Source organism: Zootoca vivipara, chromosome 6 (assembly GCF_963506605.1).
Source record: "Zootoca vivipara chromosome 6, rZooViv1.1, whole genome shotgun sequence".
Lineage (NCBI taxonomy): Eukaryota > Metazoa > Chordata > Lepidosauria > Squamata > Lacertidae > Zootoca > Zootoca vivipara.
The window spans coordinates 34310357-34323680 of NC_083281.1; the positions used below are offsets into that span (position 1 = coordinate 34310357).

The window sequence follows — 13324 nt, forward strand, 5'->3', positions numbered from 1 at the left end:
GGAGGACTTTGACATACTCCGTCTTGTTCCGCCTGCTTGCGCAATGAAAAGCATTTAAGGGACAAAGCATTCCTAGCTTTAAAAAGTGGCTGGATGAGCACCGGAGGCGGTGGCTGGACAAGATGGCAACTTGGATGAGCCTTTTCTTAACTCAGTTGACCTTCATTGCTGCATCTATAAAGGGTGGCTTGGCAGAGGAGCCAGAAACTAGCTGCTGTGCACGTGAGTGTGACTTGGAAGTGGGCAAGAGGTGTTTGTGGAGACGGCAAATGCTCAGCACCAGCCTTCATCGGGCTCTGATGAAGCTGCCTTAAACTAAGACTGACCATTGGTCTATCTAGCTTAGTCTTGTTTTCAAAGATGCTCTACGGGGGTTCAGGCAGGGAGTCTCTCCTCGCCCCACCTGGAGATGCTGGAGACTGAACCTGGAACCTTTTGCATGCAAAGCAGGTGCTGTCCCACTGAGCTACGTTCTTTCCTTAGCTGATTTATCTGAGGACTGGCAACGAGGTGATTTCCATCCCCATCAGGCTCTCTGTATAGACCGCACTATGTTTTGTGTGTGTGTGTGCACGCGCATGCACACAGCATGGCCAACATTAGTGAGAGTGCAAATAAACTTTGCTTGGTGGTGGATGGATCAGATTCTTGAGCTGGGGGTTAGCTACCCCTTTACCTCTCCAGAATGAATAGCCAACAACCAGTCTTGCTAACATGCAGAGTTGCCAGGCAATCAGTTCAGAACCCTTTAATTTTATTGTTTTGCATCGGCACAGCCCTGATGCTAGAATGCTGCAGGGCTGAGGTCTGGCACATCCTTAATTGCCCTGGGTGGGGCTAGCTAAGATGTGCTGGCTCTGCCCAGTGAGTCACCAGGATCTACCCACCGGGCATATCTAGAAGTGTCCCTAATTTCATCTGTCACACACTGAAGGGTATGATCTCAACAAGGCTTGTTTGACATGTCAGAGTCCATTTGCAGTGACTTCGCCGAAATTAAAAATAACAGTGCCAGTCAACTGCCCTGCAGCTGAGGCAGTAGTGTTGTGGTCGGCTGACAAGCTTTTGGGATGGAATTGATGAGCCCTCATAAATAAAAAATATTTTATTACCTGCACTTCACCCTGAGATCCTAGGGTGGGCTGCAACAATTTAAAACACAGCATAGAATCAGGGAATTGTGGCGGTGGAATTCCAAAACCCAGGATGCACAAACAGATAATTCCAGGATATTGAAAGATACCAACACAGTGTTTTTTTAAAAAAGGAATTTACTAAAAAATTACAATCATTAAAAGAGGCTGGGTCCTGAAAATATGCTTCTCCCATGCGAAAGTTGCCTCTCTAGCATTCCCCCAAAGTTGTGTTGTGAGGGGCTGCGACATAGTGCCTTCTCCTGGGCAGCCACCCCTCAGCTTTTGAGGGTGGTGGAACAAGCAAGAGGGCACCCTCTGCTGATCTTAAACACCCTGGGAGGTCTGTAGTGAAGAAGGTGGTCTTTCAGGTATTCATTTAGGGCTTTAAACACTAACATGAGCACCTTGAATTGGTCCTGTAAAACAAAAGCATCTAGCTCGAAACTGATTTCAGTGCACAGGTACAGCCAAGGCCACTTGCATCTGGAAAAACAAAGAGATGCTGTGTTAGGCAACACCCCCTCACCTGTCCTGCCTTGCACCCTCCTTGAGAGCTTTGGCCTGGCTGAAAAGTGTACTTCAAGATAAGTACCCATTGGCCTGGATCAAGAGGGATCTGTGAGCATATGTACAAAGCAGCTACCATACAACGGTACAATTCGCATTCATTGCTCGGCTCATCCCTGAAATGTGGCCCCCTAGCAGGTTAACATGAAGGGAAAGTGGCCCTCAAGTTTTGCTGGAGTGTAGGGGCAGCTCTGACCTTGAATGGCTCCAGATCTTGAATGCACAGCATCCTGTCTGGAAATAGAAAACTTCGCCTTGTAACCATCATGTTCTCAGAAAGCTGTGGCCCTAGAACCCTGTTTGAATCACTGCATCATTTTTGTTTTCCAGAGCTAAAAGGGCTGTCTGAGTGTGGGGCAGACAGGAAATTCTTTTTCCAAGGCCAGCCTGGGACTCCGGGGATCCCTGGCATACCAGGAACAATTGGACCTCCTGGAGCTAAGGGAGATCCTGGCCCTCTGGGGCCCCCTGGTAAGAGGACACCATCAATATCCAGGTGGAGAAGGCCACGCCCCCTTGCATTTCCCAATTGCAGTGTTGCTGTTGTTGTTTGCATTTCTATCTCACCTCTTTCTCCAAGGTGCTGAAGTTGGCATCCCTGTTTCTCCCCCACCTCATTTAATCCCCACATTAACCTTGTGAAATAAATTAGGCTGAGAGGCACTGAGTGCCCCCAAGGTCACCCAGTGGGCATGGTGAAATGGGGATTTGAACTCTGGTCTCCCGGGTTCTAGACTGGCACTCTAACCACTACACCTCACAGATGTAGAACCAGCTGGACTCTTCTGTTGTTTATGCTTAGCACAGTCACCATCAAAAGTAGCACCCCTCAAAAGATGGGGTACACCAGTTAGACTACCCCTTCTTCTGTAGCGATAATTTCCCCTTTCCAGAATTTCTTGCTTCAAAATGAACTCAGAAGGGCTCATTTACCCTCCTCTATCCGATCTCAGTGTGGGGTTGTTGGGTAGCTAAAGCTGTGCCCTCCTGATCTTGTTTGACTCCCGACTCCGATACGTGGGGAGATAATGCATCTCTGCTGGGAGGGGATTCAAACAGTTAGGGAGCCGTGACTGAGAAGGCCCTGCTATGAGCCACTGTGACACGAGCCGCAGTTAAAGGTGGAACCAGTGCTTTTTCTGGGGGTACACAGGGGTACGCATACCCCTAAACATTTTGTGAATCTAAGTTTGGCCTCATATTTCAATATGAGTAAGAAAATTAGAGTACCCCTAAACATTCTTTTAGGGGGGGAAAGCACCGGGTGGAAATATTAGCAGGACAGATCTCAAAACAAGGACTAGTATATTCCTGGGAAATGTACTACTTCAAGTTTGCTGGCCCTCAATTAATCTAGGGCTTTTTCATCCCTGCTGGTCTTTATATGAGCTACTATTTAAGAACTGATGCCCGAGTTTGCTTTCCACCACCCCCTCTTCCTTCCTCCTCCCGTTTTGTGTCACCACTTTTAGGGTGTGAGCTGAGCCTGTGAGCAGAGACTGCGTTGTTTTAGCTGATGGTGTGAAAGCTGCTCTGGGAGACTTTTCAACTGAAGAGCAGTTAAATACGCTCCACTTAAATACATAGATAAAACCCTTCTCTTTCATTCAGGTGAGAAGGGCTCCCCTGGAGAGCATGGAAAAGCTGGGCCCAAAGGAGACAAAGGTACAAGAGGCATTTATTCTAACTCTGTGGACCAAACTAGATAGGATGTTAAGTGTATGATTGGCCCTGGTTTGTCTTTTCTTTACAAAATCGGTGGTGGTGGTTGTGTGTGCGTGCTCTTGATTAGGACTGCAGCACAAGGCAGAGAGGGGATTAACCCTTCACCATAACCATGGTTCTAGTCTGCATTGTAGGGGTCCTGGACTTGCTGTTTTTTTTCCTTTGGTATACGTGGGAGTTTCACCCCCCATGCAGACAGCAACAACAGGGAGAAATATCCAGATCAGGACTGTCAAGGGGTTCAAGAACCTTGACAGAACCTGAGAAGAGGTTGCCGGGTCAGGCCAATGGCCCATCTAGTCCAGCATCCTGTTCTCTCAGTGGCCACCAAGGAGCTTGTGGGAAACCCAGTGGTTTCTGGGAACTGGCATTCAGAAGCGTCACTGCTTCTAAAGTGATGGACTGGCTAAGTTATCATCAGCTCAATGCTAGGTTTAAGATAGATTTTTAAAAAGAGGGTTTTGCAGACCAGAGATCACAATTCAAAAGGGATTTATTAGGTTCCAAGGTTAAAATTCTTTCTAAAATGTACAAATTATTACTTGAATGGGAGACAAAGGAGGAGTTGGTCAAGTCATCTATGATTACTTGGGGCGAGGGATGTGGGACACAATATTGATTTAAACTTATGGGAACATCTACAGTATGGACAAACAACTTGAAATTTACGTCATGCTATACTTTAAAGGAAAACAATCTAAAGATGGTTCACAAGTGGTACATGGCACCAAATAGGTTGGTAAAGATGTTTAAATCACAGAGTGATAAATGCTGGAAGTGTAAAAACACACACACACACACACACACACAAAAGCAGTAGGAACAAGTTACCACATGTGGTGGTCTTAAAGTGTGATTAAAGAATATTGGGAAACAATTTATAATGAGTTCAAAAAATTGTTTACAAGATCCTTCCCTTCCTCCTTGGCATAACAGCATCTGAAGCCCCAAAGAACCAAATTAGTCTGATGCCGTATGCTACCACTGCTGCTCAGATTTTACTGGCACAAAAGTGGAAAACGGACGCAGTGCCAACAAAAGCTGAGTGGCATCACAAATTGTTGGAGTTAGCAGCTATTCTACAAATAGAATAAGAAATAGAGATGGGGGAAAACTTAAGGAAGAATGGAAGTTATATATAGAATATATGAAAAATCATTATAACCTAGCAGGGTGTGAGTAGTTATAGCAGTGTAAGTTATAACAAGAGGTAAAGAGAGGAAGAATGAAATATTTAGATCAGGCTTCCTCAAACTCAGCCCTCCAGATGTTTTTGGCCTACAACTCCCATGATCCCCAGCTAGCAGGACCAGTGGTCAATGATGATGGGAATTGTAGTCTCAAAACATCTGGAGGGTCGAGTTTGAGGAAGCATGATTTAGATAAACAAGAAGAGGAGGTGGGGAAAGGATTAGAATTTGTCCTACCTTCTTTTAAAGCCTTCCAGCCCTGTGGTGGTCCCAATCTAAACTGTTCGCAGCCCTGCAGTTATTTACTAAAGAAAGTGGGTGCAGAAGGATCCACTAGCACATAAGGACCAATCACGTGCTGAACGTCACATCTTGATTTTAAGATTCTTTTCCTATGTGAACTTGTGTTTATACCTGGAACTGTTTTTAATTGTTGTTATTGTTTGTGTTTTTGCTGTGAAATTGCTTTGAGATACCTTATGGGAAGCGATTCATAAATGGCAGTAAATAAATAAATGGGCTGGCATTTGCTGGTGACACTAAGCCCCAAACCATGGTTTAGCCAAACACATGAACATGTTGTTTCTCAGGAGAAGATTGTGCCTCCCTGCTCCTTTAAACTCAGCACAGCACAACCACTAAGCCAAAGTCTGGCTTAGCATGTGGTCTGTGGTTAAACTCTTTCCTTTAGTGCATTTGAAGTGAGTGCTAGCTACATATGACACCCACGCTGACCTCACTAACCAAAGGCTGTTTGTTTTCCACCCCCTATAGGAGAAGCTTGTGCTTCGGACTGCGGAGGCAGCTCCCAGCAACAAGGTAGAGCCTTTCCTCATCCAAGCCATGCTTATGCCCTATCTGCACAATGCATTTAAAGCAGGATCACACCACCATAAACAGAACCCTGAAACTGAATTTTGCTCAAGGTGCTGAAAGTTGTTGGGAGACCCCTATTCCCCTCAGAGAGTTACAGTTCCCAGCAGGGGTGTAGCAAGGGGGTGCGTTGGGGGTGGTCCACCCTGGGTGCCACCCTGGAGGGGGTGACACTTGGCGCACCCACCCGCGACTCCCAAGCTGAGCCCCGCCGCCCGGTAAAAAGCCTCGCTCGGTGCGGCGGCTGGCTTACTCGCTCACCTGCTCAGCCGGCGCACGCTTTGCTTCTTCCTTCCTGCTGGGCGGAGCCGCTCGGCCAAACTATCTAGTCCAAACTATCTGGAGGGCACCAGGTTGGGGATGGGTGATGTAGAAAATATTGAACTACATAGACCCAATGGTCTGATTTGCTTCAAAGAATTCTGGGCACTGTAGTTTACCCCTTGCAGAGTAACAATTCCCAGCAGTCCTTAACAGAAGACAGTGCCCAGAATTATTTGAGGAAAATAACGTGCTTTGCATGTGCTGCAAGGTAGAGTGTACGCAGCCTAGGTGTGCATACATGCATGCCTACCCACATAATCCATATAGTGGCAATTAGCCCTTGAGATTACAAGATAGCAGCTATTCACATCTCTTCAGTGGGAGTTAAGCACAAGTCAATGAGAGGAATCTGCTGCTGCTCATCAGATGGCTTGTCGGCCTGACATAAATCTCCTTGTCTTTTGAGAAGGCCCAAGAGCGAAGAACTGCAAAGAGCTTCTAGACCAGGGTGAGACCCTAAGTGGGTGGTACACCATCTTCCCCACAGCTAAGAAAGCACTGGCTGTCTTCTGTGACATGGAGACTGATGGAGGAGGCTGGCTGGTGAGTCTTGCTGCCCCTGTGCAACCTGCCTGATAGCTCTAGGCATGCAGCTCCAAAACAGGCACCCCCAAACTCAGCCCTCCAGCTGTTTTGGGACAAGCCCTCCGAATGTTGCTGGACTACAATTCTCATCATATATCCATCATTTTATCTGTGTGCTGCCTTTCCATTGTTCAAACCATGCTCAAGGCAGCTTACAACATGAAAGAAATTACATAATTACAAATACAACGAAAGTAAAGTTAAAGGACCCCTGACCATTAGGTCCAGTTGTGACCGACTCTGGGGTTGCAGCGCTCATCTCGCGTTATTGGCCGAGGGACCCGGCATACAGCTTCCAGGTCATGTGGCCAGCATGACAAAGCCGCTTCTGGCAAACCAGAGCAGCACACAGAAACGCCGTTTACCTTCCCGCTGTATTTATCTACTTGCACTTTGATGTGCTTTCGAACTGCTAGGTTGGCAGGAGCTGGGACCGAGCAACGGGAGCTCACCCCGTCGCGGGGATTCGAACCATCGACCTTCTGATCGGCAAGCCCTAGGCTCTGTGGTTTAACCCAAAGCGCCACCCGCGTCCCAGTAAAAAGTAGTCATCAATAATAAATAAAGCATCTTTAAGTACACAAATTGAAACAATCTCCACATAAAAAACAACAAAGATACGAAATATATCAATAACAGCAACAAACCCCCCCACAACAACCCCCCTAAGCAATATCCCAGCCCAAGAGTCTGTTCTTAGCTTTTTGAAGCTGGAGTCAGTCAGGGCCCCCCCCCCTCCCAGGCCAAGTGGAAAAGGTCTTCTAGGAGTCACAACCAAGGTGGGTCCTGACTGTTGGCTACGCTGGCGAGACTTGCAGTCCAACAACACCTGGACGGCCACAGATGCCCCATCCCTGCTCTAGAAAGAAGAGTATGGCCATGGTGCTCACATGGTGCCTGAGGAATCTATGTCATTTCCATTGGGCGCTTAGAACAATTCTGGCAATAGATGCTTGTTAAACATGAACAGCAGTAAAACTGTATGACATCTCACTATACTGAATGCAATAAGATGGGTCACTGGATAGTAAATTGGTCTGTCTTCACTTTCATCACTGGCCAAAGAGATGTGGTGGTATTGTTATTGTAGTTAAGGGTTGAGTAATTCTGGAGATTAAGCCCATTCCTGTCACGACTGAAGGTCACCAACAGCTGCCCTCCTCCATGGACATGTATTTATTTATTAGTGCTTTACAAAGGATGAAGCAACCCAACAAATCTACCTTACACTACATAGGTCTACAGAGATGTTCATGGATGGAACTCAAATTCCAAAGTGTGAGAAGCTCTAGGGTGGGAACAGGGAACCTCCAGCCCAGGGACCGTCGCACATCCCATTCACTGCCTAAGGTGAAATATGAATGTGCCGCCATGGATCACCTCCCTCTCCCTTACCTGAAAAGCTGGAGAGACAGGATCTCGTCTGAAAGCAGCACTATGTCTGGCAGCAGCAGCAGCAGCAGCGAGGTGCCTGCAGGGGCACTGCCTCCTCGGCTTCCACCACCAAGGCGGCTGCTTCACCTTGCCTCATGGGCAGGCTGCCTCTACTCTTGCCTGAAGGCCTTCCATGCCCCTCTCCATTTGGCCCTCAGAACTGTCACCGAGCCACACCTACCCACCAGCACTGTTTCATAGCAATACAAAATGATCACCTGAGGCAGAGACCTTTTCATCCAACTAGAAAGGCTTGTAAAAGAAAGGGGGGGAAGGCTTCAATTGTTTCTGAAAAGCACAGTTTCAAGAGAAAGCTTGGCCTGTCATCTTCCCAGGTGTTCCAAAGGAGACAGGATGGATCAGTAGATTTCTATCGTGGCTGGGAGTCCTACAAAAGGGGCTTTGGGAACCGAGCATCCGAGTTCTGGCTGGGCAACGACAACATTCATTTTCTCACGAGTTCGGGTAAGGCAGCTTTTGTGTGTCCAGTTAATTGGAGTATAGAACTCACGTGCCTTAGCATCTCCTGTGAGAAGAACCCATATTTACCAAAAGGCTCCCTTTCACTACAGGTATTCCTGTCCTCTCTCGACTCCGATAACCCTATCTGGGTGCTTCCAGACTGACTACTGTGACGGATTGGGCTGGCTTGAGTAAAACTCCAGGTTGTTAAGTGTTATAAACCCAGTCTCCTAGTTGATTGACGGCATTCCATTCCATGAGGGGCGGGACAGCCACGGGTTTAAAGAGGATGGGTAGCCATTAATTCTGGAGAGAGAGGGTTTTGGGAGCGGGAGCGTGTGGGAGGTTGTGGAGTAGGTTCCTAGAGTAGGTGTAGATGAGGAATTGGTTAGGTTTGCAATTATATGATTAACAAGAACAGTGCTATTGAAACCACAAGCTTGTACACATGAAACTTGAGTGCACCTGTTAAGATTTTAAGACATTAAATGTTAAGTTAAAGTGCCATCTAAACTATCGTCGTTGTGATCTTTCCAGCAGAGGTATCTATTGCTCATTTGGTGGGGACACTCATTAAAAGGACAAAACCCCTATCTAAAGCAGAAAGGATAGTTTGTTGTCCCTTGAGTGCACCGAGAGGGGGAGGAAGAGGGAGACTGGTTCAAGGATGACACAAAGTTTCCTCGGGAGGGAGGAAAGCTTCACTGTGGGGAAAGCTCAAGTGAGGAGGACCCCTTGCTGGTGTGTACGCTAAGAATAGTCTCATATTCACCCCAGAGCTTTAAAAGATACGAGGCCACGTTTGGGCTGGAAAAGTACTCTCATTTTATTTGTAAAACCCACAAGGGATAGGGGGATTTGTCTTGATTTGTTTCACTTAACACAATCGCAGCACCAGCCTATGAAGTTACAAAACTCTATTTTGAAGTCTCTCCTGTGTCTTTGATTCGAAATTTCCTCCTTGTAGCTTCTGCCCACTTTATGGCTCATGGGAGCACAACTGTTTTCCTTTCTTTGTGCTATTTTGCTATAAAACTTTTTTTTTCAAAAAAATGTGAGGAAGCCAGTAATTAAATCCCACTACAGGAAACAGAATTTGAATAATGAAGGGATGATTTATTACTTTTGATGGACCTGATATGTAGCATTTTTACCTTTTTTGAATTAACAGTTGCAGCACCAGCCTGGGCAGTTGCAAATTGACAGGCTTTTTAAGGGTTATTGACAAATGTTATATGGCACTTTTGCTGAATGGAAGTAAATTATGAGTCAAACTTCATAGATGTTTCTGGGCCATGGGAAAGGATATTGTTGAATAATATAGCACATTACTTGCTCTGCTTCATTCTAATTGCAAGAAAGTAATTCCTTGGTTGTAGTAACAGGCTGTTATGCATGGAAGCAATTTTTTGGAGGGTGTCGATCTGCTGAGCTTCTAAAATGGCAGGTGGTGGTTTGCTGAGCTAGATCAGATTTCATTGGGTAGTAGAAATAATTAAGTTCCCATTTTGCTGTGGCTTGGTGCTGATGTGAGACAAATGCAGACCCAATGCACAGAATCAAATGTCCCTACATATTCTCAAATTGTGGGTTCCAGGACTCTTATGGTGAGAATCCAGAGGAGATTCAGATGTCTTCTTCCTTCTCAGATCTTCTCTTGCACTTGAAATGTGAAAGATATTAATACAAAATTAAGTTCTCCTACAACTAATTATCTCATTGAGTTGCATCAGAGCCAAGTTATCAGCTATCTCTCCTCCTTCATGCTTCCAGTGACTTTTTGTGTTTCTGAATAGGGACACACCAACTGAGGATCGATGCCGAGGACTTTGCCAAAGTCAAAACTTTTGCCCTGTATACAAACTTCAAAGTCCTGAGTGAAAATGACAACTACACATTGACCCTGGGCTCTTACTCCAGTGGTGACATGGGTGAGTTACTGGGAGAACCACACTGGGTCTACTCTGCTAGTAAGATGGGCAAGTTCTTTCATCAATGGTCAAACATCTATCATGTTTATGCAAATTACTTTGACCTAGATACCATATTCCACAACAGTTTATCCCTCAGTGCTATGTAAGACTGTATCTAAGCCAGGCATAGGCAAACTTGGCCCTCCAGATGTTTTGGGACTACAGCTCCCATCATCCCTGACCACTGGTCCTGTTAGCTAGGGATGATGGGAGTTGTAGTCCCAAAACATCTGGAGGGCTGAGTTTGCTTATTCCTGGTCTAAGCTATTGGTTCTACCTCCGACCCATGTCTCAGTAGTTTTGTGTATATAATCAGAGTCTCCGTCACTCCCTCTTGTTAATAAGCTCAGCAAAGGTGGATCAAGGGGAGCACGACCGGTTCGGTCGCACGGGGCACAGAGCTTTTGGGGCACTGCAGCAGGCACCATAACTATGAAGACCAATGGAAGGCAAGAGGTGTAGGGGGCGGATTTTGGTGTTGCACAGGAAGCCTCTGAAATTTGAGAAGCCCCTGTGCCCACAGAAACTGAGCCACAATAGCACACCTGAGAAACAGATACTGTATCAGGTATCTGCATTCTTGGAGGAACTCTCGAGTTTTGCATTGGAACTAAAAACACAAATCAGAAGGAGGAACACCTCTCCACCCTGGCAAAAAAAAAAAAGCTTGATGACTACTGAATGTGTGCAGTGATCACCAGGTGCCATGGAATGTTAAAAATGGGAAACTGAGGGGAGGTTGCATCGGCCTGTTACAATTTATTTTAGTCTCCCAGAGGGATGCATGGCTGGCTGCCTAGGACCCCAGAAGAGAAGCACTCCTGTTACAGAATTTGTTACAATTTGTTGCAGATCCCACCTGTGCCTTAAAATAAGCCTTTCTTATGCATGTCAAGTAAACTCATGACCTGCCTTTACATCCCTCACCGCCCGCCCCCCCAGGAGATTCTCTATCTGTGCACGACAACATGCCATTTTCAACGCGGGACAAAGATAATGACAACAGTGCCTCCAGCTGCGCAGAAGTCTACACGGGTGCATGGTGGTATGGGGACTGTCACCATTCTAACCTCAATGGGCTTTATCTCAAAGGCGAACACAGCTCTTATGCCAATGGCATCAACTGGGCTGCTGGGAAGGGATATCATTACTCTTACAAATATGTGGACATGAAAATAAGACCAGAGTAGGTAGCGAAGAAAAGGTCTAGCGTAGGCTGGGTGCTTTACAGCCAAGGGCCTGGGCACTACTTCAGCTTCAATCTCTTGTGCATTCTCCAATTTTAACCTGTGAGGCAGCCTGAATTAGGAGACATCTCCACAAAGGTGACACCTGACTTATCCTCCTTGCCCCAGTCTTGATCCAATAAAGTTATCAGTAAGGACTAGACTAGGGGAGCAGGCACCTTCTGTAGCCTTAAGTCAAGGTTAGGGAAGGGGTGACTCTCCAGATACGCTTGGGATTCCAAACTCCCTCCTATCAGCCTCAGCCAGCAGTCAAGGATGGTGGTTGTAGTCTAGTGACAGCTGCATAGCTGCCAAGTTTTCCCTTTTCTCGCGAGGAAGCCTATTCAGCATAAGGGAAAATCCCTTTAAAAAAGGGATAACTTGGCAGCTATGGACAGCTAGAGGGCCATGGTGTCCTCATCCCAGTCCTGTCAATCTTTAACTGCAAACAAGCACACATAGTCCCACTTTATATTAGCTCCTGAATCTACCCCTTCTGCAGAACCACCCTTCCCCATGCATCCAATAGCTGATGTAGGTGGAAGACTTGGATACAAGAACTTGATTTAAAGTAGGCCACGTTACTGAGGATCTTGGTACAAGAAACTATATGGATTGTGGTCAGTGCATTGACGGCTATTTCTGATAACTCATAGCAGACCAGCCAGAGGTAGAACTGGTATAGTTGTGTGCTCACACACATATTTGTTAAGTCTTAATAAGGGCCTATCTCTCTCCTATGTTCCTTCACCACTTAAATCCAAACTTAAAAGCCATGACTTCATATGGAAAATGAGACATAGCCATACCTCTGTATTGCAACCAGCCTTTATCTAGATATCCCCTACATCTTTAGGCAGGATAGGAGCTGCCTTCAAGAGCTGTTACAGACTCAGCCCTGTCAGGGCATGGTCCACAAACAATAAATGCTGACTGTTTGGCAATTCAGAATGTACTGTATATTGCTTCTCGGGTTTGACTTTTGGCTGGAGAATCCCTTAGAATTTTTGCAGCTAGCTTGACAGAAGCAGTTATGGGGACAGCTTTCGGGGACTGTTGTAGCTCTTAATTATTAATATTATTTGTATGAGAATGTTAGCCTGCTCAATCTGTATATGAAAAACAAATAAAGAGATTTTTAAAAGACATGGTAAAGTATCCAGAACTCTCTTTTCAATATAATAAATATAATATACTGTATATATTATATATATTATAATAAATAAAAGTACTTTTCTTCACACACTTGTTAAAACTCGGAAAACTCGCTCCCGGAGGAAGCAGTGATGGCCACCAACTTGGAGTGGCCTTAAAAGAGGATTGGACAGATTCGTGGCAGCCGGTGGCTCCTAGCCAGGACGACTATGCTCTGCCCCAGAGGCCAGATGCAGTGGGGCTTCTGGATGCCTGTTGCTGGGAACCACAAGGTTTTTCCTCGAGGCATTTGCTTGGCCACTGCGAGAACAGGACGCTACCTGCCCTCCGCAAAGAGGACCCATAACAATGAAAAGCCACTTCGTAATCGAAACATGTGAAACAAGCATAACATCCTCCACCCCCTCCAAAGCACACACAGATCTCGCGAGAGAACAGAAGACATGCGGGAATATAGAGGCAATCCACAGAGATGCAACCTTAGAGTCACGAGTTGTCTCAGTACTTTCTATACTTCTGATCTACTTTTGCCACTCAAACTCCCAGTTCGAGATATATCAGTCCTGTTTTCCTCACAGAGATAGTACAGGTAATTCCACGCCGTACTTATAGACAACACTAGGAAAAGGGAGGGCCCCCAGTTTTTACCACAGCAATACACGGGAGAACATGCT

The 13324-nt window shown here is 46.1% G+C and overlaps 1 protein-coding gene across 2 annotated transcripts; it reads left to right on the top strand.

The window, feature by feature from the left end:
• The first annotated feature begins 63 nt into the window (after positions 1 to 63).
• On the top strand, positions 64 to 12659 carry LOC118087549 (veficolin-1). Of its 2 annotated transcripts, none has more exons than XM_035120308.2 (8): positions 64 to 222; positions 2034 to 2174; positions 3315 to 3368; positions 5393 to 5437; positions 6222 to 6358; positions 8170 to 8299; positions 10093 to 10227; positions 11212 to 12659. In XM_035120308.2, the coding sequence occupies exons 1-8, from the start codon at positions 123 to 125 to the stop codon at positions 11457 to 11459; spliced, it is 990 nt and encodes a 329-aa protein (XP_034976199.2). In that variant the 5' UTR covers positions 64 to 122; the 3' UTR covers positions 11460 to 12659. The 2 variants fall into 2 exon arrangements, with proteins under 2 accessions (XP_034976199.2, XP_034976200.2); XM_035120309.2 differs by having other exon boundaries at positions 6225 to 6358.
• Positions 12660 to 13324: the final 665 nt, after the last annotated feature.

Bases quoted from the DNA above. Each gene is read 5' to 3' on its own strand.
- LOC118087549 (XM_035120308.2), top strand. From the start codon at position 123: ATGGCAACTTGGATGAGCCTTTTCTTAACTCAGTTGACCTTCATTGCT. The intron at 223-2,033 runs GTGAGTGTGACT...TTTGTTTTCCAG, and splicing joins AGAAACTAGCTGCTGTGCAC to AGCTAAAAGGGCTGTCTGAG. The intron at 3,369-5,392 runs GTACAAGAGGCA...CACCCCCTATAG, and splicing joins TGGGCCCAAAGGAGACAAAG to GAGAAGCTTGTGCTTCGGAC.